The following is a 21,458-nucleotide window of genomic DNA, read 5'->3' on the forward strand; positions in this document are numbered from 1 at the left end:
ATTAGCATTAGCCTGGTATTAGCAATAGCCTAGCATTAGCTATAGCCTAACATTAGCAATAGCCTTGTATTACCATTACCCTGCATTAGCATTACACTATCATTAACATTAGCCCAGTAAACAGTAAAACCATTAAACCCAGTAATACCAGTACCACCAGTTTATACAGTAGTATGAGTACAAACCCCAGTATGAAGGGAAAAAGCAGTGTAACCAGTGAAATGTCCAGTTTAGACAGCAGTATGTGTATAAATCCCAGTTTGAAGGGGAAAACCAGTTAAACCAGTTAGAAGTCCAGTTCACACAGTAGTGTGTTTAAAAATCCCAGTATGACCTGAAAGTGAACAAACAGCTGAACATGTCAAAGTTTGAAATGTTGAAATCCGTTGGAAAATGGCTGAGTAATTAACAGTTTAAGTTTTAAGATGAAAAGGAGAACCTGCAAACTCCACAATAAAGGAAAATTGATGATGAAGAGGATGAGTGATGATGAAGAGCTGAATTTATGACACGTTTCAAAGTTTAAATGGTGAAAATCGGTTGAAAAATGGCTTAGTAATTAACGTTTTAAGTTGTAGGTGGGAAATGAGAACCTGCAAACCCCACACTAAAGGAGTATTGGTGATGAAGACGATGGGTGATGATGAAGGTTTGACTGGTTGAAATCAGTTGAAACCAGTCAGAAAACCTGTCAATTCCCCATTGAGAAGCACTTTTGGGCTGTCAGAGGCCTAGTTGCCATGGTTACCCCATTCATTTCAATGGGAGACTCCTGTTTTTTAGTGAAATTTTCCTAAGTGTTTTTGAAAAATCTCAGTTTCAATTCATTTCAATGGGCCTTAAAATCGCACTTTTTTGCGATTTTCTCTGCGAATTTTTAAGGAATCGCAGTGAGTGGCTCGATGCGATGCCACGAGCCCCTAATTATACAAAAAACAAAGAACTAAACAAAACGACAACAGAAATGCACAAAAATATACAAAAAGGCTCCAAAAACATACATTACAGAAAAATACACCAAACGACAACAAAAATATGAAAATCACTCAAAATACACTAATTATTTATACAAAAAATACACTAAAATGACAACAGAAATGCAGAAAATGACTCCATAATAAGTAAAAAAAAACTATAATTATACAAAAAATGCACAAAATACAATGTTGTTTATTATTGTATTATAGTTACTGGATTGTCATTATATTTTAATATTATTATTATTATTGTTTAATTGTACTACTACTGTATTACTGTATGTTATTGCTATTCTTATAATTACCATTATATTCTCATATTCTTTTTTTTATTATTTTATATTATAGTTAATGTTATTCTCATTGTATTATTATTATTACTATATTATCATTATATTATTTTATCACTATTTAATATTGTTTATTAATAATATAGTTTTTTTTTTTTAATCATATTATAGTTACTAGATTCTTATTTTTAACTTCTTTAATAATTACCTTCCAAAACGTTTATTTTGATTTTGAAATCAACACAAATTACACCAAACGAGACATGAGAGGGAGGAGCGTCTGAGGGACACGCCCACTGATACTACGTACTATTACTACTTAGAACTAACCCACTAACAAACTAACCTCTAACATGGTGTGGTGGTGGGAATCCAGCCACTAAAGGACTCACTCAGTGTGTTGCTGTGTTCCAGTCCCAAGCCTGGATAAATGGGAGGGGCCTCTTTAGTGTAAAACCCACCACTTTACTGGTTGTATGTTGGACGTACATGACATGTTTAATTAAGTTCGTGATTTTCTTTGCTGAGGTAGGGTCTAAAGACAGGGGATGCTCTGGTACATTTATTATCTATTTACTTAAGTCCAGCAAACATTGGTGAAACCTTTATCTATATATCATATGTTTATGTCTCATAGAAATAAACCAGATAAATCACACACACTATTTTATTTTACACCCACAAATAAAACCTTTATAACACTACAGAGTACAGTATGTACACCTCTATGTACATCCAACCTTCAAACACATACTCATTTGGTCATAATTGACTCTACTTAATCAAACCTCTCCTTAAAAACAACCATTGATCAAAGTGACTTGTCCAATTATAGATCAATATCTAATCTCCCTTTTATTTACAAAATTATTGAAAAAGTCATCACAGGTCAACTATGTGATCACCTACATAGGAACAATTTATAGAGAGCTTTCAGTCTGGCTTTAGAGCCAATCACAGCACAGAGACTGTCTTAGTAAAAGTAACCAATGATCTCCTCTTAGCCTCAGACAGAGGGTTGGTCTCAGTTCTGGTGATCTTAGATCTCAGTGCAGCCTTTGATACAGTGGATCATCATCTACTGCTGCAGAGACTGGAAAGTGTTTTTGGGATTAAAGAAACAGCGCTGGGTTGGTTTAAATCCTACCTATCAGACAGAACCCACTTTGTTCATGTTAATAATCTCTCCTCAGCCAGAGTTAATCATGGAGTTCCACAAGGTTCAGTTTTAGGTCCAATACTCTTTACATTATATATGCTTCCACTAGGTAACATTATCAGAGAACATAATATAAATATCTATTGCTATGCAGATGATACACAGCTTTATCTCTCAATGAAATCAGATGAAACTCATCAGTTATTAAAACTCCAGGCTTGTCTTAATGACATCACATCCTGGATGAGTCGTAACTTTCTCCTTCTTAACCAGGATAAAACCAAAGTGATTTTATTTGGTCCAAAACACCTCAGAGATAAATTACATTATATATATATATATAAATCATGTTGTTCTGCAGTCTGTGTCTTCTCCTCTAACTCTGAGGGTTCTCTTTTCTGTTTCAGGTGTTTTGATGCTGGAGCTGGTGGTTCCTGATCAATGGTTCACAGCTCAACTAGTCTAGAACATTCTGATGGTCTATCCTTCTATTCTATTCTGTTTGTCCTTCTGTTCACTAACAACAACCAGTGGAACCAGATGTTCTCCACCTCTGAACCTGGTTCTAATGGAGATTTATTCCTATAAAAAAGAGTTTTGTCACTAAATGTTTGTTCATGTGGATCTAGTTGGATTCTTTCTTTTTTTACTATGTGTAACTCCACCGGTGAAGGCAGCCCTCCCTAAGTACCCTGAGTCTCTGCGTTGTGTTTTTGGTGTTATTTGGGGGTGGGTGCGATGCAGGAGGACGAATCACCGGAGACAGGAGTTTGCGACTAGGACCAGGAGCTTTTATTTTTCTTTAAACTTCCCACAGAACGGCTCCACATCCACTTTCTTTAACCTTTGGAAATGACAGCAAACAATCATGAAACAAAAATGAGTGAAAGAAAATTATTGTGCTTAACATAAATTAAATACAAAAATAAATAAAATATAAAATCTATTAATAAAAATAAAGTTCTGCACAAAAACAACAAACTTATGGTGACAATTAGTAATACACTGAATTAATTTAAATAAAAAAAACCTCAGGTAAAATTAAAAGCTATTCTGAACACATGCTAAAAACTAACTGAAAAGGTTGTTTATTCTTACCACCTAAAACAAGTACAACTATCCAAAACACACACAAATAAGTAAATAAGTATCTTACATTAACACATAACTTAAAAATACTGCCCGTGTGGCTGTTTTAACTTAAAACATTTATACTTAACACAGAGAACAATATCCCATGCTCACCTTTGGAAATGACAGCAAACAATAAAACAAAATGGCCGCCGTGCCCAGCTCAACCCAAACTATGGCGCACCGTTAGGGACAATCTACTTGAACAGCCGAACTCTTAAAAGGGACACACAGTGACACCTTGTGACGAAGTTTGGTCACTACCTTACATATGGATCACATATTTTGTTCAGCACTTTGAGATGACTTTGTTGTATTTTGTGCTATATAAATAAAGTTTAATTGAAAGTTGAGTTAGCTAGCTGGTTGACTGGTTAGCTAGCTGGTTGACTGGTTAGCTAGCTGGTTGACTGGTTAGCTAGCTTCAGCATCCGGGTCTTGAGAGCGAGCAGGAAAACTACCAAAGCTATTGCCCTGAATGTATTTATACACCTCAGCAGCAGGGGGTGGGGTTAATGCTAATGATGGCTCTGTTACGTAACATGGCTATGATTTCTGACCCGCCCATTAAATCCTGAACACAGAAATTTGAAACACAGCTTGTGAAGGCTTGCTCCACTATTACATTATAAATGGTTGAATGACTTTGTAAATGTTTTAAGGAAAACATTTTTGACCTATTTTATGTGTTTAATTAATGGCTGAATTTGCTTTACATGGACTTTGTTCTTTTACTGAGTCATGGTTTAGATTTCAAACATTGTCCGAGACTCAATTCTTGGTTTAGTTTGGTCGTGTTGCAGGTAGAACACATTTAACGACTCCTGTCATTTATTTATTTATTTATTATAGAACTTCATTCTGTCACAAACACATTCACATTATTAACACAAGGAGAACTGACCTAAAGAGACATTTTAAATAAATGTGTATATCACTTGCTCCGACCCCTTCCTCATGCTAGCTGTAGCTTAGCGATAGCGGTTAGCACTGGTTCTGATCCAGGTCTCCTTCTGGTCCACAGCAGAGCCAGAGCAGCCTCTCTGAATCCCTGATGGTACCAGTAGATGAGAGGGTTAACACCACAGTCCAGGTAGGACATCACTGACGACAACGTCCTCAACCAATCAGGAGCAGGGGACAGGTCCCGCCTACCCAGCAGGATCAGCTGATTGGTTAATGATGATAAAACCCAGTTAGGAACATGTTCTTATGCTACGTTCGATTGCACTCAGATCTCAGATAAATCCAACAGAACGAATCAAAAAAGTGAAATAAACTTAAAGTGTCGGACGTTTCTCTCTCTCTCGGTCTCTCAAGTAGCAAACATTTTCTCAGCAGGCATTTTTGAGCCTCGAAAATGATAAAACAAGCATTAGCTTACTGTGGCCATGTTTTCCAAGCTTACTGAACAAAACGCATTTACCTCAGAAGTTGGAACTAATGACCCGAATCTCTCCGGGTTCCGAGTGCAGTCGAACACAGCATTAGTGATTGATTGATTAGTTAAAGTACCTCAGATACAAAGAAGGGTGTGTAGCAGACTATGTAGAACGCCACCAGGAGAGGAAGAACTTCACACAGATCACCTTCATCATCATCATCATCACTGAGAGGGACAGACAGAAAACAAAGGACAGCAGCAGATTTAACACATGACAATAAATCACACTGCTGTAGTGTAGGAGTATCAAACTCCTCCCATTGGAGGGTGAGTGACTCATGGTAAACAATAAAAAACAATGATTAGATAAAGTTAAAATGTCTACTAACTGATCTATACATTAGTTTTCTCAATATATTAATTTCCTGTGTAAATCCATGTAAACAGAGTGGGAGGAGTCAGAGAGCAGCTTCACCTGTGACATCACTCAGCCCCACCCATCAATGGATCAGCCAATCAGAGCAGCCTGTTGTTTTCTCTCTTTGTATCATTAATCAACATGTTTGATTAGTCATTCACTGACACAGTGTGTCTGATAAATGTAATATATTTATTATTGATCTATGAATGATCAGTGTTAGTCAGACTGTACCGTGACTCACAGACAGGGGGCAGTGTTCAGCAGTGACATCACCATAAGTCACTAACATAATAAACTACACCTTAAAGGGGACATATCATGGTTTTAAATCCTTCCTTTTTACATATAAATCATACAGTTGTGGTCTATATAAAGCAGAACTGCAATGCTTGGGTCTGAATTCCTCATTATTATAGCTCCACCCCTTTTCTGATGTGCTTCTGAGAGCAACTCGTTTTGGTGCTGTCTCTTTAAATGCAAATGAGACACTCCATACCCCAACTCCACCCTGCTCGGCCATTTTTGTAGTTTGATAGAAGAGATACGGCTATGTAGCGGAGCATAAACTTTTTATTCACACGTTATTTATAAAATGTCAACAACGTTAGACTTGTCCATCCAGCCTTACATGTTCCAGCCAGAGTCTGACCCAGTGGAGCGAGATGAAAATGAAGATGATGAACCTGCAGAACCCTAACAAGTGAGCTAACACTAGCACCGAGCTAACGCTAGCACCAAGCTAATGTCACGAAATGCATTTTAATACAGTCTTTTCAAAGACAAAAATGTCAAAATGAAATGACTAATGAAAACTTTAGACTTAAATTAAATCACGTAGGCCATATCATCAAGGATCTAAAACGAGCACACAGCGCTAACATATGAAGACGGTGCAACTGCTAATGCTAACAAAACAATGACAGGGACGTCTTATCATCACTTTTTAGCGTTATTTACAGCTTACCGAAGTGCTCTGTTCGTCGTCTCCAAAGATAGAAGGAATTGAACCCTCAATCAGACAAAGTCTTTCTGTAAATCCTTCTTTATACTGGTGGAGGTTGATGAAGCAGTCATCATTGAAGTGCTTCACACACACAAAAATGACCTTATCCACAGATGTGGTACATTTCTATAAAAAATAAAACTCAACCAGACACTTTGAAAAGGTTCTGATGCTGGGAGACGGTGTAATGAAGCGTGTGGGTTACTACATCCAACAACCCAACATTTTGACTTATCCTCTCGTAACTTCTACATCCTGGAGCTTGGACTACAAAATAAAAGCCAGAAATAAAAATGGTGGATTGCTCGAAGTGTTGGACCTGGAGTTGATGAACTAATTTGGCAGTTCTGCTGCAAATACTGTGATGTAATAGTTCAAAAAACATAATAGAGAATAGAAAAGGAGAATCTGAAGAGACTGATATGATTTTTTCTGTACTTCTAAACACTAAATATACAACAAAATGCATTTAAGGGCTAAAAAAGTGGATTTAACATAATATGTCCACTTTAAATCACTAATTACAATGCAAGACCATTCATGGTAACAAAAGCATATACATTCTTATAGAAAAACAAAGTGGACCTTATAATTAAAAAAAAAAGCGTTCTATGAAATGTATTTCATTGGCACTAGTACAGAGCCTGTTGGAAGTATGTATTCATATAGTAGGAGCTTAAGTAGAGTTATCAATTATGGACATAATAATAACAACATACTCTGTAGCACTAAAAAGTGGTATATTTGCAGGTGCAAAGTAAAATAGTGTGTGCAATTTCTGGTTTAATTCTATGATGAATTTTTTTTGTTAGGTGTATTTTTCTGTAATGTATGTTTTATTGGAGTCATTATGTGTATTTTTTTTTATCTTCCTGTTGTGTTTTTGTGCATTTTTTGTATAATTATTGTTTTTTGTTGCCTTTGTAGTGATTCTGTCGTTTGGTGTGTGTGTATGTGTGTGTATGTGTGTGTATGTGTGTGTGTGTGTGTGTGTGTGTGTGTATGTGTGTGTGTGTGTGTGTGTGTGTGTGACTCTCTACCTTGGACTCTAATCTCCTCCGTTAGTTCTCACACACACACGCTGCTGATAAATGTACATCTGTCAACACAGCAGCCATTGTCATCAATAACTTCAGGGTGAGTCTGTCTGGTCTAAATATCGTACGGTCAAACTAACATGAAAATAAACGTTTTGAAACGTCATCACCAAATAAAAAACAGTAAAAAAATATTTTTCCTCAAAAGAGAAAAGAGAAGTCCACAGGAGCTCACGCACACAGATATAGATATAGATATAGATGGTGCTCTAGCGCCCCCTCACACCCTGAGGTCAAAAGCTGAATAGGTTTCATTTCGGGGTCGTCCAGAAGTGAAATAATATTAAAATAAACATTTTGAAATGACCAGATTATTCCAAAATAACAGATACACACACTCGGGGTATTTGGAACCTGTTGACAAAGTTTCAGGTCGAACTGGCACCACACACACACACTAGTGTTGTGGTGGTCCAGACCGGTCTTGGTCTCGAGACCAAATTTTAAAGGTCTTGGTCTTGTCTCGGACTCTGAAGCATTTTGACTCGGTCTTGTCTTGGACTCGGGCTGCCCGGACTCGGGATTTTCCATCAAGACCGTTAGAGACCAGCACTAATTCCTGCTATTTTTAAACTTTTTTATAATGTGATAATAACACGGAGAAGAACGGGATAAAACAATCCTTTATTCATTATTTAATCCACACCGTATAATGACCAAAACCTTCCTTAATGTGACTGAGTGACGTGTGTAACACACTCATACGTGTGGCTACGGTGTCAGTTTGGACCGCGGAGCGCAAGGGAGATGTGAACTAATCACCGGTAAAAATCCCAGTAAAACAATCACCTGTAATAAATATTATCTCCCTGGTAAAGACAGTAGCTCTAATAACTGGTAAAATGATAAACTGATGATATTACAGCCTGTGAAGGCTGGATAGGGGACGCACTTACTCTGCTTCTGGGTCCTAGTGCCAGCCGAGCGGTGAAGCCTGTTCTGTTTACCGTGTTTACTGAGGTCTGTGTGTGTTTAATAAGTCTGTGTGTGTTTAATAAGTCAGTGTGTGTTTAATAAGTCTGTGTGTGTTTAATAAGTCCGTGTGTGTTTAATAAGTCTGTGTGTGTTTAATAAGTCTGTGTGTGTTTAATAAGTCTGTGTGTGTTTAATAAGTCAGTGTGTGTTTAATAAGTCTGTGTGTGTTTAATAAGTCTGTGTGTGTTTAATAAGTCTGTGTGTGTTTAATAAGTCTGTGTGTGTTTAATAAGTCTGTGTTGTGTTTAATAAGTCCGTGTGTGTTTAATAAGTCTGTGTGTGTTTAATAAGTCTGTGTGTGTGTTTAATAAGTCTGTGTGTGTTTAATAAGTCTGTGTGTGTTTAATAAGTCAGTGTGTGTTTAATAAGTCTGTGTGTGTTTAATAAGTCTGTGTGTGTTTAATAAGTCTGTGTGTGTTTAATAAGTCTGTGTGTGTTTAATAAGGCTGTGTGTGTTTAATAAGTCTGTGTGTGTTTAATAAGTCAGTGTGTGTTTAATAAGTCTGTGTGTGTGTTTAATAAGTCAGTGTGTGTTTAATAAGTCTGTGTGTGTTTAATAAGTCAGTGTGTGTTTAATAAGTCTGTGTGTGTTTAATAAGTCTGTGTGTGTGTTTAATAAGTCTGTGTGTGTTTAATAAGTCTGTGTGTGTTTAATAAGTCAGTGTGTGTTTAATAAGTCAGTGTGTGTGTTTAATAAGTCCGTGTGTGTTTAATAAGTCTGTGTGTGTTTAATAAGTCTGTGTGTGTTTAATAAGTCCGTGTGTGTTTAATAAGTCAGTGTGTGTTTAATAAGTCTGTGTGTGTTTAATAAGTCCGTGTGTGTTTAATAAGTCCGTGTGTGTTTAATAAGTCAGTGTGTGTTTAATGAGTCTGTGTGTGTTTAATAAGTCTGTGTGTGTTTAATAAGTCTGTGTGTGTTTAATAAGTCCGTGTGTGTTTAATAAGTCTGTGTGTGTTTAATAAGTCTGTGTGTGTGTTTAATAAGTCCGTGTGTGTTTAATAAGTCCGTGTGTGTTTAATAAGTGTGTGTGTGTTTAATAAGTCAGTGTGTGTTTAATAAGTCTGTGTGTGTTTAATAAGTCTGTGTGTGTGTTTAATAAGTCTGTGTGTGTTAATAAGTCTGTGTGTTTAATAAGTCTGTGTGTGTTTAATAAGTCTGTGTGTGTTTAATGAGTCTGTGTGTGTTTAATAAGTCAGTGTGTGTGTTTAATAAGTCCGTGTGTGTTTAATAAGTCTGTGTGTGTTTAATAAGTCTGTGTGTGTTTAATAAGTCTGTGTGTGTTTAATAAGTCCGTGTGTGTTTAATAAGTCAGTGTGTGTTTAATGAGTCTGTGTGTGTTTAATAAGTCTGTGTGTGTTTAATAAGTCTGTGTGTGTTTAATAAGTCAGTGTGTGTTTAATAAGTGTGTGTGTGTTTAATAAGTCTGTGTGTGTTTAATAAGTCTGTGTGTGTTTAATAAGTCCGTGTGTGTTTAATAAGTCAGTGTGTGTTTAATGAGTCTGTGTGTGTTTAATAAGTCTGTGTGTGTTTAATAAGTCCGTGTGTGTCCGTGTGAAAGTCTGCATGTTTATGCATCTGTCCATCCATTCTTTTCATTATATCCATGTCTTTTAAGGCTTTATTACATAATGTCGGCTGTAGTCCAGGCCGCCGCCTTCTTGGTTTATGTCGTCACTAGCGCGTCATCGCCGCAGAGTTACACTCAAATAATATTAAATATTTTTAAAGTGGTGTTTTTTTTGTGACTTTAGACTCCAATTACATGTATGTATATAATATGTTCCCCACAATATAAACAGGTTCACAATATAATTATTTTTTATAGTTTCTGTTTCCACTGTATCCAGAATAATAATAATTATATATATATATATATATATATATATATATATATATATATATATATATATAATAACTATTGATTAATTTGTCACATGACTGTTCCAGGGTTTGTTTTATTTAGTTTCACATCTACCTGTAGATCTATGTTTTTTACACTGATGACAACTTGTTTGTAGTTTTATTTCAGAAAGTTTCACTTTTACAGTTACAGTTGGAAATCTTTGTGAATTGAATATCCTAGTTACATTACAGTAACCATATTAAACTATATCAACTAAGTGAATTAATAAAAATAACCTGTTAAAGGCTTTTTCAAACTAAAATCTTATCTTGTGAACTCTGTGACGTGTTAAACCTGCACAACTGAAAGAATCAGAATCAAGAATCATTATTTATTGGTAGAAATACTTTTAAACACTTGCTGTACATTCAGCTGACATAAAAATCTTGTTTTCAAATATGTAGAATAATAGTGAATTTATCAGTAGCAGTTTTAATATTTTAGTTAATCTTTTGCAGGCACCTTTTTTTTTGTCCGTCAAATGTATTTAAAATAAACTAAAATTAAAGAGAGATGTTATTTAACTGTTGAACCTTGTCATAATTTTATTTATTTATTTATTTTTTTAAATTGAAAAAAAAATGTTTATGGTCTTGGTCTCGGTTTGTCTCGGTCTTGGTCTTGACTCGGTCTCGGCTCCCGAAAGTCTTGGTCTTGTCTTGGTCTCGGTGCATGCTGGTCTCGGTGAATTCTGGTCTCGGGCAAGTCTTGGTCTCGGATAGTGTGGTCTTGAACACAACACTAACACACACACACACACAAACGCACACACAGACCTTTTTCACTTTTATTGATGGATATTTTACAGTCAGTCAATCTGCTTGTGGGTTTTAAACTGACTTTGACTTTAGTGTAACTTAACTGAGGTATACAGTATGTCTAGAACAACTAATAAATGCAAAAAGTTAGAACTTTCTTTTTAGATTGTATTGAAAAAACACAATCTGGTCGACATGCCAAGGTTTCAGCACTTCTTAGTGCAGTTACAATGTCTCCTGTAGTAGAAAATACTTTTATTGTTAAATATAGGTAAAAAATAAATAAAGAAATTAATTTTAAAAAACTGACTTGTCGTGCATTATCAAACAAGCTAGCAGACGACCATGCTAAGGCATGTTAGCAGCTAGTGCTAAACTTAAACAGACACAATACTAGCTTAACAAAAACATTGATTGCATGGCAACAGCTCTTTATTAATTTATTACATTATAGTTTAACGTCATTTTAGGAGAACTATGTTTTATTATGTACATGTAAGGAGTGACATCACAGTTTGTGTTTTATACAGTTAGGATCAGAGATAGCATTACATATGAAGGGGAGGGGCTAAGGGGAGTGGTGGCCTAGTGGTTAAGGACGCTGGGCTTGTAATCAGAGGGTTGCCGGTTCAAGCACTGTGGGATGTTGAGCAAGTCCCTTAACCATCATGGCCTTTTGTATGCCTTCCCTCTGTTTCCCCTGATTCAGCTGGTACTCCTCAGGCGCCGCAAAAAAGGCTGCCCACTGCTCCTCAGGGATGGGTTAAATGCAGAGGACGAATTCCATGTATGTAATAACATTACATGGCCGATTAAAGGCGAAAGCCCTGATTTAATCATAATAAATGTTACGTTTTAGTGAGCGGTGTGTCTACAACACGTCTCTACTATGATTATTGTTTGTTCTGTGCAAGGGTGAGTGTTTCTTCTTATATTATTCTATGTGCTAAGAAAGATGCTAGCAGCTACAATATAAACACACACACACACACACACACGGCTGATGCGCGTGCACGGAGGAGATGGATGTAGACACACACTTACACACAGTATTTATAATAAAAATATACTAAATGAGTAAAATAAAACAAAAAACTAAACAATATTTATACAAAAAGTACACAAAATAACAGAAATGCATAAAAATATACAAAAAGGCTCCAAAAACACACAAAATTACTCCAAAAAACATACATTACAGAAAAATACACCAAACAACAACAAACATATGAAAATGACTCAAAATACACAAAACTAAATATTTATACAAAAATACACAAAATGACTCCTGAATCACACTACAATGGCAACAAAAACAATAATTATACAAAAAATGCACAAAAACATAACAGAAAAATATAAAAATACCCAATTATACCCCTTATGCTCCCACATGAATGCATACCTCCGACGGGCACTGTACTAGTTAAATAAAATGTCAAAAAAGTAATTTTGCTCATGTTTTGTTCTTATGTAAAGTGTCTTTGTGGATATGGTGAAGACCATTATGTAAGTGTTAGAAATGATTCTAATAATAATAATATAACAATAATGTAAATATCAATTACTTGGTATAAAAAAACGCCATATAAGGGGGCGTCAAAAGAAAATCTCGCCTAGGGCGCCAGAGAGGCTAGGGCTGGCCCTGCACACACGCACGCACGCACGCACGCACATGTTCTATGTTACCTGTGGCAGCAGGTGTTACAGCCAGGAATCATCATCATCACAGAGCAGCTGATCATGAGGATGAGGGGGAGGAAGATACAGATGGAGAAAGAACAGAGAATGTACAGCAACATGTCTGAGTATCTGGTCTGCTCCCAGAACACAGCACACAGCATCTCAGCTGGGTCGTACCTGGAGGAAAGGTACACATTATTATTATTATTATTATTATTATTATTAACACCTCTGATACACACACACACACTGAATGAGCGTACCTGATCCAGGAGTAGACCACAGGGATGCACCCTAACACCACTCCTATGACCCAGGACCCTGAACACACCATCACCACCACAGCTAACTCAGCTTTACCACAGGAGGCTCCACCAATCACACGCTGTACACTAAGGACGGCTTAGAGACACACACACACACACACACGCACGCATACACACACACGCATACACACACAGAACTGTTACATGGTTCAAACCAGGATTCAATCACTACACATGAACCACTACAGGAAGCCTTGGTAGGTATTCGGTTACAAACACTTTCAAAGTAAAATGTTAAACCTAAAGCTCAGTCATCTCTGTCCACAGACTGAACATCACATGGTTAATGTTAGAGATTCTCAGCCACAATCATAGAAAACAAAGCGTTTATGATTTCTTATTTATTTAACACTCAGGCTTTAATATTGGGATTTTAACACTTGGGTTTTTGTTGTGTATTGACATAGCTATGGTTGCTACTGTGTGGTAGGCGCTACTTTGTGTTGCAATTGTGTTATGGGTGTGGAGTCAGCGCACTGATATTTGTATTGTGATAAGGCACTTGTCAAGTAAAGATGCTTATAAACGTTACCGGAGATTTGTTTGTTCTTTACAAAGGTTATGTAAGTGATAAACAGAACAAAACTGGTGACGAGTCTTCACAGGAACCTGAATAAGTACAGTGGATGCTTGAAGACAAGTAAAAGGTGCAGAAGAACTTTGTGAGAGGAAGTGTCGTTTGTTCCCCCTGATGACAAGCTAAAGGTAGAAGCGGAGCTACAACAGCTGATGGATCAAGGGATGTTGTCCAAAGTGGATTGGTCTGAATGGGCTTTGCCAATCGTTCAAGTGGCCAAGAACTTTTCAGAAAAAGTGCGCATTTGTGGTGACTTTAAAGTTACAGTTAAGCCTGTACTACACGCAGACCATTATCCACTTCCTTGCATTGATGACATTTTTCATCTTTGGCAAATGGTGAGCACTTCACAAAAATGGACCTTGCTCAGGCCTATCTACAAATAGAGATGGACGAATGTATCTCACCATAAATAAGGACTGTACCAATCCAACCGACTTGTGTTTGCATCACAAGTATCAATCTGGCAACGCGCAATAGACCAGGTGCTCCAAAAGATACCAGGTACATAATGTTACTTGGATGACATCATTGTTTCTGGCCCAGACAAAGACTTAGCAAACTTGGATGCAGTTCTCACAAAACTTGAGGAATATGGAGTAAAAGCAAACAAAAAGAAATGTGAGTTTTTCAAGGAATGCACGGAGTACTGTGGGCACAAGATAGACAAGAATGGACTACACAAAACAAAAGATAAAATCGAGGCCATAGTGAATTCTCAACAACCTGAAAACGTAAGTCAACTTCACTCATTTCTTGGAGGTGTTAACTATATCACAGGTTTTTGCCAAATCTGTCATCTGTGCTCCACCCACTCAATGGTCGTCTCCATCAAAACACTAAATGGAGCTGGACTAATGACTGTGAACAAGCTTATAAAAAGGCAAAAAGACTTGATGTTTCAGATAAAGTTTTGACTCATTATGACCCAAAGTTGCCCCTGCGACTTGCGGTGCTGTTTTGTCACACAAATGCCCCATTGCTTTTGCATCACACTCTTTGTCACCTGCTGAGCGTAACTATGCACAAATAGACAGATATGTTTTAAGTTTAGTGTGGTGAGTGAAAAAGTTTCACCAATATCTGTTTGGCAAACATTTGACTCTAATTACAGATCACCAGCCTTTAGTCTCCATCTTCAGTCTACAGAAAGGTGTTCCAGCGATGGCAGCAGCTCGTCTATAGCGTTGGGCTCTGTTTCTGGGAGCACACACGTACACCATTGAATACAAGGGAACAAAGCAACATGGAAATGCAGATGGACTATCCCACCTTCCTCAGACAAAGCACAGGTAAAGGCACTGCCCCTGCTTTAACCCTTCATATGCTGCTGATGAAACCGCTCCCTGTGACTAGTGCACGAATAAGGAAAGAAATGAGAAATGACTCGCTTCTATCTAAAGTGTAGACTTAACTGTAACAGGTTGGCCTGCTCACGCGGACACTGAAACGTTAGACTCATTTACAAGGAAAGATCAACTAACTGTCTGCCACGGTTGTGTCATGTGGGGTTCATGTGTTATTGTACCACCCAAACTGCACGCGAAAGTGCTTAACTCACTGCATGATGGACACATGGGGGTTAAAAAAATGAAAAGCCTTGTGAGAAGTTATGTGTGGTGGCCTGGCCTTGATAACCACATAGAAATTATTGTCAAAACATGCACAGGTTGTCAACAAACCCAGCGCCAACCCCAGCTTGCTCCTGTCCACACTTGGGAATGGCCGACAGCTCCATGGCAACGCATACATGTGGACTATGCTGGACCTTTTATGGACCACATGTTCCTTATTGTGGTTGATGCACACTCAAAATGGCCTGAAGTTTTCACGGTGAATAAAGCAACTACGACGAAAACGGTGTCTCAACTCCAGAAGCTTTTTGCTCTCACTAGATATCCAGCCTGAGAAACAACACTACACACTAACCACTATGAATTACTGCTCAAACAAGAACCATCCTAACACTTCGTTATAAGTGCATAAAGAAACATGTTTTTAATGAGACATGACATATGTAGAACTGACGTAGTGAGTCAGGTGTGCTATCATGAACACACACACACACACCGCTCTGGCTGAAGCCACTAGTCAGCTCGTCAACAGTTTTCTGCGTAACACTCATTTGAAACATCATTCTGATCTGATCTGACATGAGTATGATCACCTTTGGCGTTAACAGTGGTGAGTAACATATTCCTCACACATCAGACACAGATATAGAAGACCTGCATAAACAACTGTACTTCATTATCTTTAACTTTGGGGCCTTTTCTACAGCATCACATGAAGCAGCTCAGCTCTTCAGAAGCTTGTGTGTGTGTGTGACGTGACGTCATCGCAAATTTGCGAGTGGGGTGCATTAGTTTATAGTGGCGGCGCAGCCACTATAAATTGTAAAAGGTTTTTGTTAGTAATTCCAAAGAATTGTTTGACTAAGAATCGGTTTTCAAACAAAACCTGTTAACGATATGCATCCCTATCCAGCAACCAATGGACTGGCTGAACGTATTGTACAGACTTTTAAACTGTCCATGAACGTGAGTAGGAAGGAGGAAGTGCCTTTACAACAGAAAATAACTTTAGGTTCTGTATATAACCCTGGTTCTATGAGTAATATGAGTGAGATGTCTCACTATGGGATATGGAAACTCCCATAGTGCACACATGCTTATCAAGCGGTACCAGCCCCCAGGGCAGAAGTCTGACAGTAAAATCACCCGTACCACACATGGGGTGGAAACATCCAGCATGTAAAAGTGGACAAACGTGAGGAGCGAGGTCCAACTCGCCGCTGCACAGATGTCCTGGACAGACACTCCCCTGAACAAAGCCCAGGATGTGGCAAGAGCCCAATTCGAGTGTGCTCGCAGACTGACAGGTGGCTGCAGACCCTGATACAAGTAAGCCAAAGAAATGGCCTCCAACACCCAGTGTGACAGGCGTTGCTTAGTAACAGGCTCCCCCTTGCGTGGATTAGCACAGGAGACGAACAGCTGATCGCTCATCCTGATGCTCCTCGTCATATTCATATAAGTGCAGATTGCACGAACTGGACATAACACATTCGGCCGCTGCTCACCCCGTGAGGCAGAAAAGGCCAAAAGGTCAGTGAGAGAACACGAGCCCACAATCTTCAGCACAAAGGCCGGGTTGGGTCTCAGGATGATTCTCGCATCACCTGAGAAAAGCTGAGTACACAACGGATGAACCGAGAGCGCATGGTTGTCACTGACCCTATTGGCTGAAGCCAAAGCCAATAACAAGACAACCTTAAGAGAGGTGAACTTTAGGCCCACCTCCTCAAGTGGTTCAAAAAGAGGACGTTTAAGTCCCTCCAAAACCCCCGCCAGATCCCACGGTGGCACAAGTGGTCTGGACACAGGGAGGAGCCTACTTGCTCCCTTCAGAAACCGGCAGCAGAACGGGTGCTGACAAGCCGACTTATCCCCAAAGCCAATGTGACAGGCGACGATCGCCACCAAATACACTTTCAAAGTGGAAAAGGCGGATCACGAGGATGGCCGAAGCCATCAACCCGAGTAAACGAAGACACAATCTGAACTGAACAGATTTGCCCGTTTGAAACAATCCGAGACACGATCCGAACATCTTCATCCGCTCCGGTGAAAAACGCGCGGTAAACGACACTGAGCGCAGGAACAGACCCAGGAAAATTATTTCCTGTGTAGGGGACAACGCACTCTTTTCTGCATTCACCACAAATCCCAGATTTGACAGGTGATCCAGCAGAATGTGTGTGTACGCCCTGGCCTCCACCTCTGAATGGACCAAAAGCAGCCAATCGTCCAGGTACGTAGCCAGGCGAATGCCCCGCCTCCTCAGCGGAGCGATTGCATAATCCGTGCAGCGCACAAACATCCTCGGGCTCAAAGAGAGACCAAACGGGAGAACATGGTACTCGTAACGAAAAGCAAACCGTAGGAATTTTCTGTGAGGGGGATATAATGGAACGTGGAAATACACGTCTTTGAGGTCGACCTGTTGCACCAAACGCAGTAGGGAGGAATGTGTGAGCATCCTGAAGGGATAGTTCCTGAGGCACTTCTTCAGGGCCCGTAGGTCCAGAATGAGATGGATCCCGGACTCCCCTCGTTTGGGGACCAGAAATTACCTGGAGTAGAACCCTTCCCGAGACTGAGCGGGAGGGACCACTGAGATCGCTTCCCTGTGCAGCAGGGATATGATCTCCTCCTGTAACACACGAGCCGACTCTCCGTGGGCCCGAGAGTGATTCATGCCGGTGAAACAAGGAGAGACAGAAGAAATCTGCAGCCTGTAACCCTTCGATATTGTTCGTAACACCTAAGGCGGAACCGCGCGCGGTCTCCATCTCTCTATCCTCAGGGAGAGAGGGGTCAAGCGCTCTGGTGTACCCATTGAGAGAGGAGCCATACACGGAGCAATGGCGCCCTCTCCCAGAGGCCGACCGAAAACAACCGGAGAGCCCAAAAGAGGCGTGACAATGCCCCCTTTCGGAGGCCACCCGCGCAGCCCGAGGCGGTCCAACCGTACAACGGTGGAGCCTCTTCGCAGGAGCGGGCCGCATGTGGCAGCTGGCGGCCGCCCAATCAACAACAGAGGAATCTCCCGCACTGTGGAGGACCCTCCTGCTGGTGGAACAGGGCAATGCCCCCAGGGCGAGCACACACTGCTCACTCCAGGGGACAGGGTGACGACAGGGAAACCGCTATTCCTGACCAGGTGGGGGCCTCCCTGCGAGTGGGAATAACCGTACCCGTATCACCCTGCTTATAGTGGCAGACATTGCTTTCACATGATGCGCCCTAGGGGTGTGAGCAAAAAAAACATTAAAGGAAAAGCCCTTCTATTACTACTACTACTACTACTACTACTACTACTACTACTACTACTACTACCATTACTATTACTATTACTATTACTATTACTAAAGAACACACATCAACACACCAGAGCAGCCATTTGCGGTGCCCCATAATAATGCATTGCTAAGCGTAAATTACTTAGTTCTGCTTTAACACTCAGGTTTTTTCATGTCTCGTTCTGTTAATACAGCTGAACCCAAAGAGGTAAAGTTTTCCTTTAAGAGGAGGTTTTTCTGTACGTTAACAGTGTATTTATGTATTTATTCATGTGTGTTACCTATACTTCCTATTGAAGACGTGATGAAGGCAAACTTCAACAGGCTGACGACCTCACACCACGGTGACCTCTGACCTCCTGTCAGAATAGCCAGCATTGAACCAGAGATGATGAGAAGAGAGCAACCTGAACATCCAGAGGTACAGTTATAATCAGATAAATATAAAGTTATACTATTATAATATAACATAATATAATATATGTAAAGAAACTAATAGAATGATGGAGGTAAAGATTCACCTAAATCTGATAGAGTCAGACTGAGGAACGGAAACCAGAACCGACAGGAGAACCTCCCCCTGCACTGAAACACACACACACACACACACACACACACACACACACACACGCACACACACGCACACACACACACACACACACACACACACACACACACACAGTCACATTAGCAGCTTCCTCTGTAGAGAATAAAGTGAACTCACTGCTCACCATGAATTTAATGAGCAGAACCAGGATGTTTCCAACTATTCCCATGGTCATCTCCAGTCCCAGAACCACCACCAGGATCCATTTCTCAGCCTCAGACCAGGAACGTTCCAGAACCGCCGTCCCATTAATCCCCTCACTCACTGTCACAGAGCAAAGGAAGAACATTCATTAGTAGCAACAGCTTCTTCATCTAATCCTCATATACACCTGGGTTAATACTTTATTAATGTGGGCACAACTTCCTGTCTGATAAAATATGATGTCCTGGTGAGGACGGACAATACCACGACCGTGGCGTACATCAACCGGCAGTGCGGTTTGCTTTCCCGACGGTTGCATTTGCTGGCACGCAAACTGATTGTTTTGGTCGCAAGTGGTGCAACTGTTGTGGGCCAGTTACGGACGGGCCAAGGTGGGCCTGTTTGTCACAGGGGAAAAGGCGCAGTGCGCAATGTTCTTCTCTCTGCACAGCACTGATGCTCCCCTCGGCATTGACGCACGGCCATACACTAATCCTGGTGGCTCCACTTTGGCATGCCATGCTCGTCCCTGGCGGCTGCCGCTGCGCAGGGCCCTGCTGTCGCAGGCCAGGGGCACAATTTTCCACCTACACCCAGAGTGCCTGGTGCTATGGGCTTGGCCCTTGAGTTGCTAAATCTGTCAGCCATGGGACTCTCACAGAGTGATTTCCACTATACAGATACTATACTATACTGTATTTGGCTGCGATTGCCGCCTGTCATGTAGGCTTTAAGGAGAATCTGGCAAGTCAGCACCCACTGATCTGCCGGTTTATGAAGGGAGCACGCAGGCTCCTCCCCTTGTCCAGAGCACTGTTACCGGTGGTTCTGGAGGGACTTAAACGTCCTCCGTTCGAACCACTGGAGGAGGCGAACCTGAAGTTTGCCTCTCTGAAAGCTGTTCTGTTACTGGTTCTGGCTCCAGCTAAGTGGGTCAGTCCCATCCATGCACTCTCGGTACACCCGTCATGCGCTCAGCTCTTCCCAGGCGAGGCGGGGATCATTTTGAAGCCCAACTCGGCCTTTGTGCCAAAGGTGGTGGGCTCATGTTCTCCCATTGACCTTTTGGCCTTTTCTGCCTCACAAGTTTAGCAGCGGCCTCATGTGTTGTGTCCAGTTTGTGCGATGCACACCTATATGGACATGACAAGGAGCCTCAGAAGGAGCATTCAGTTGTTCGTCCCCTGGGTTAATCCCCATAAGGGAAAGCCTGTGACTAAGCAACGCCTGTCACACTGGGTTGTGGAGGTATTGTTTTGGCTTATACGAGTCAGGGTCTACGGCCACCTGAGGGTCTGCGTGCACACTCTACTCGGGGTCTTGCCACATCCTTGGCTTTGTTCAGGGGAGTGTCTGTACAGGACATTTGTGCGGCGGCGAGTTGAACCTTGTTTGTCCGCTTTTATATCCTGGACAATTCCACATCACTGTTGTGATGTGTACAAACTTCTGCCCTGCAGCTGGTCTCCGCTCAATAAGCATGTCTGAAATATTATGAAATATAACTTTAAGTTATTTGCATAATACGGTTCTATGAGTAATATGAGTGAGATGTCACACCAGACAACCCTTCTTGCTCGAACAAGTGAAAAGAATGCTTATTTTGAATGAAGGGTGTCTGTTCGCCTCCTCCTCTTGTAGGAGGTGGGAGTGTCCCTGGCGGAGGGACACGTTTTACCAGCCAATCAGGATTGGTAGATTGAGATATATGCTTCTGAGGGCTGTAGATGGAGGGTGCCTCCCATAGTGAGACATTTTACAAAATAATATGAAATAGAACAAGGCATTTCCTTTTAAAATGACTCCAAAACTATATCTAATAAGTCTCATATATGAAACTTTTGTTGGCTTTTATGTTGAAACTACACATCAGAACTTGCTAGAAGTATCTTAGCCATTATTATTTATTCACACAGATGAATTGTCTTGACCTCCATCTTCTAAGGCTTCACTGTGATCAGAATTAAGATGGTAAAATTAATTAAGTAAATAATCAATAAATTTACTCCTCAAATGTTCAATTAATTAATTGACTCAGCCATGTCCAAACTATTCCTCAAAGGGCCACTGTGACATCACTGATTAACACATGAAATGCGTAAATTCAGCGATTTTTAACATAACAATGCTTAAATCATACAGAAAACTAATGTATAGA

The 21,458-nt window shown here is 40.2% G+C and overlaps 1 protein-coding gene across 1 annotated transcript; it reads right to left on the reverse strand.

The window, feature by feature from the left end:
• Positions 1 to 4,512: 4,512 nt before the first annotated feature.
• LOC114471088 (galanin receptor type 1) lies at positions 4,513 to 20,244 on the reverse strand. The gene is made up of 8 exons (XM_028459671.1): positions 20,061 to 20,244; positions 19,281 to 19,420; positions 19,071 to 19,134; positions 18,831 to 18,956; positions 13,046 to 13,184; positions 12,789 to 12,959; positions 5,073 to 5,166; positions 4,513 to 4,725 (listed from the first exon to the last, which is right to left on the reverse strand). Exons 1-8 carry the CDS (start codon positions 20,242 to 20,244, stop codon positions 4,513 to 4,515), a joined length of 1,131 nt encoding a protein of 376 aa, XP_028315472.1.
• Between the last annotated feature and the right edge of the window lie 1,214 nt (positions 20,245 to 21,458).

The sequence above is a fragment of the Gouania willdenowi genome, chromosome 1, assembly GCF_900634775.1.
Source record: "Gouania willdenowi chromosome 1, fGouWil2.1, whole genome shotgun sequence".
Classification (NCBI taxonomy): domain Eukaryota; kingdom Metazoa; phylum Chordata; class Actinopteri; order Blenniiformes; family Gobiesocidae; genus Gouania; species Gouania willdenowi.

Coding starts and splice junctions, on each gene's coding strand:
- LOC114471088 (XM_028459671.1), bottom strand. CDS start 20,244: ATGGGACTGACCCACTTAGCTGGAGCCAGAACCAGTAACAGAACAGCT. Junction 12,960..13,045: donor GTGGTCTACTCCTGGATCAG/GTACGCTCATTC, acceptor CCTTTCCTCCAG/GTACGACCCAGCTGAGATGC. Junction 4,726..5,072: donor CACCCTTCTTTGTATCTGAG/GTACTTTAACTA, acceptor TTAACCAATCAG/CTGATCCTGCTGGGTAGGCG.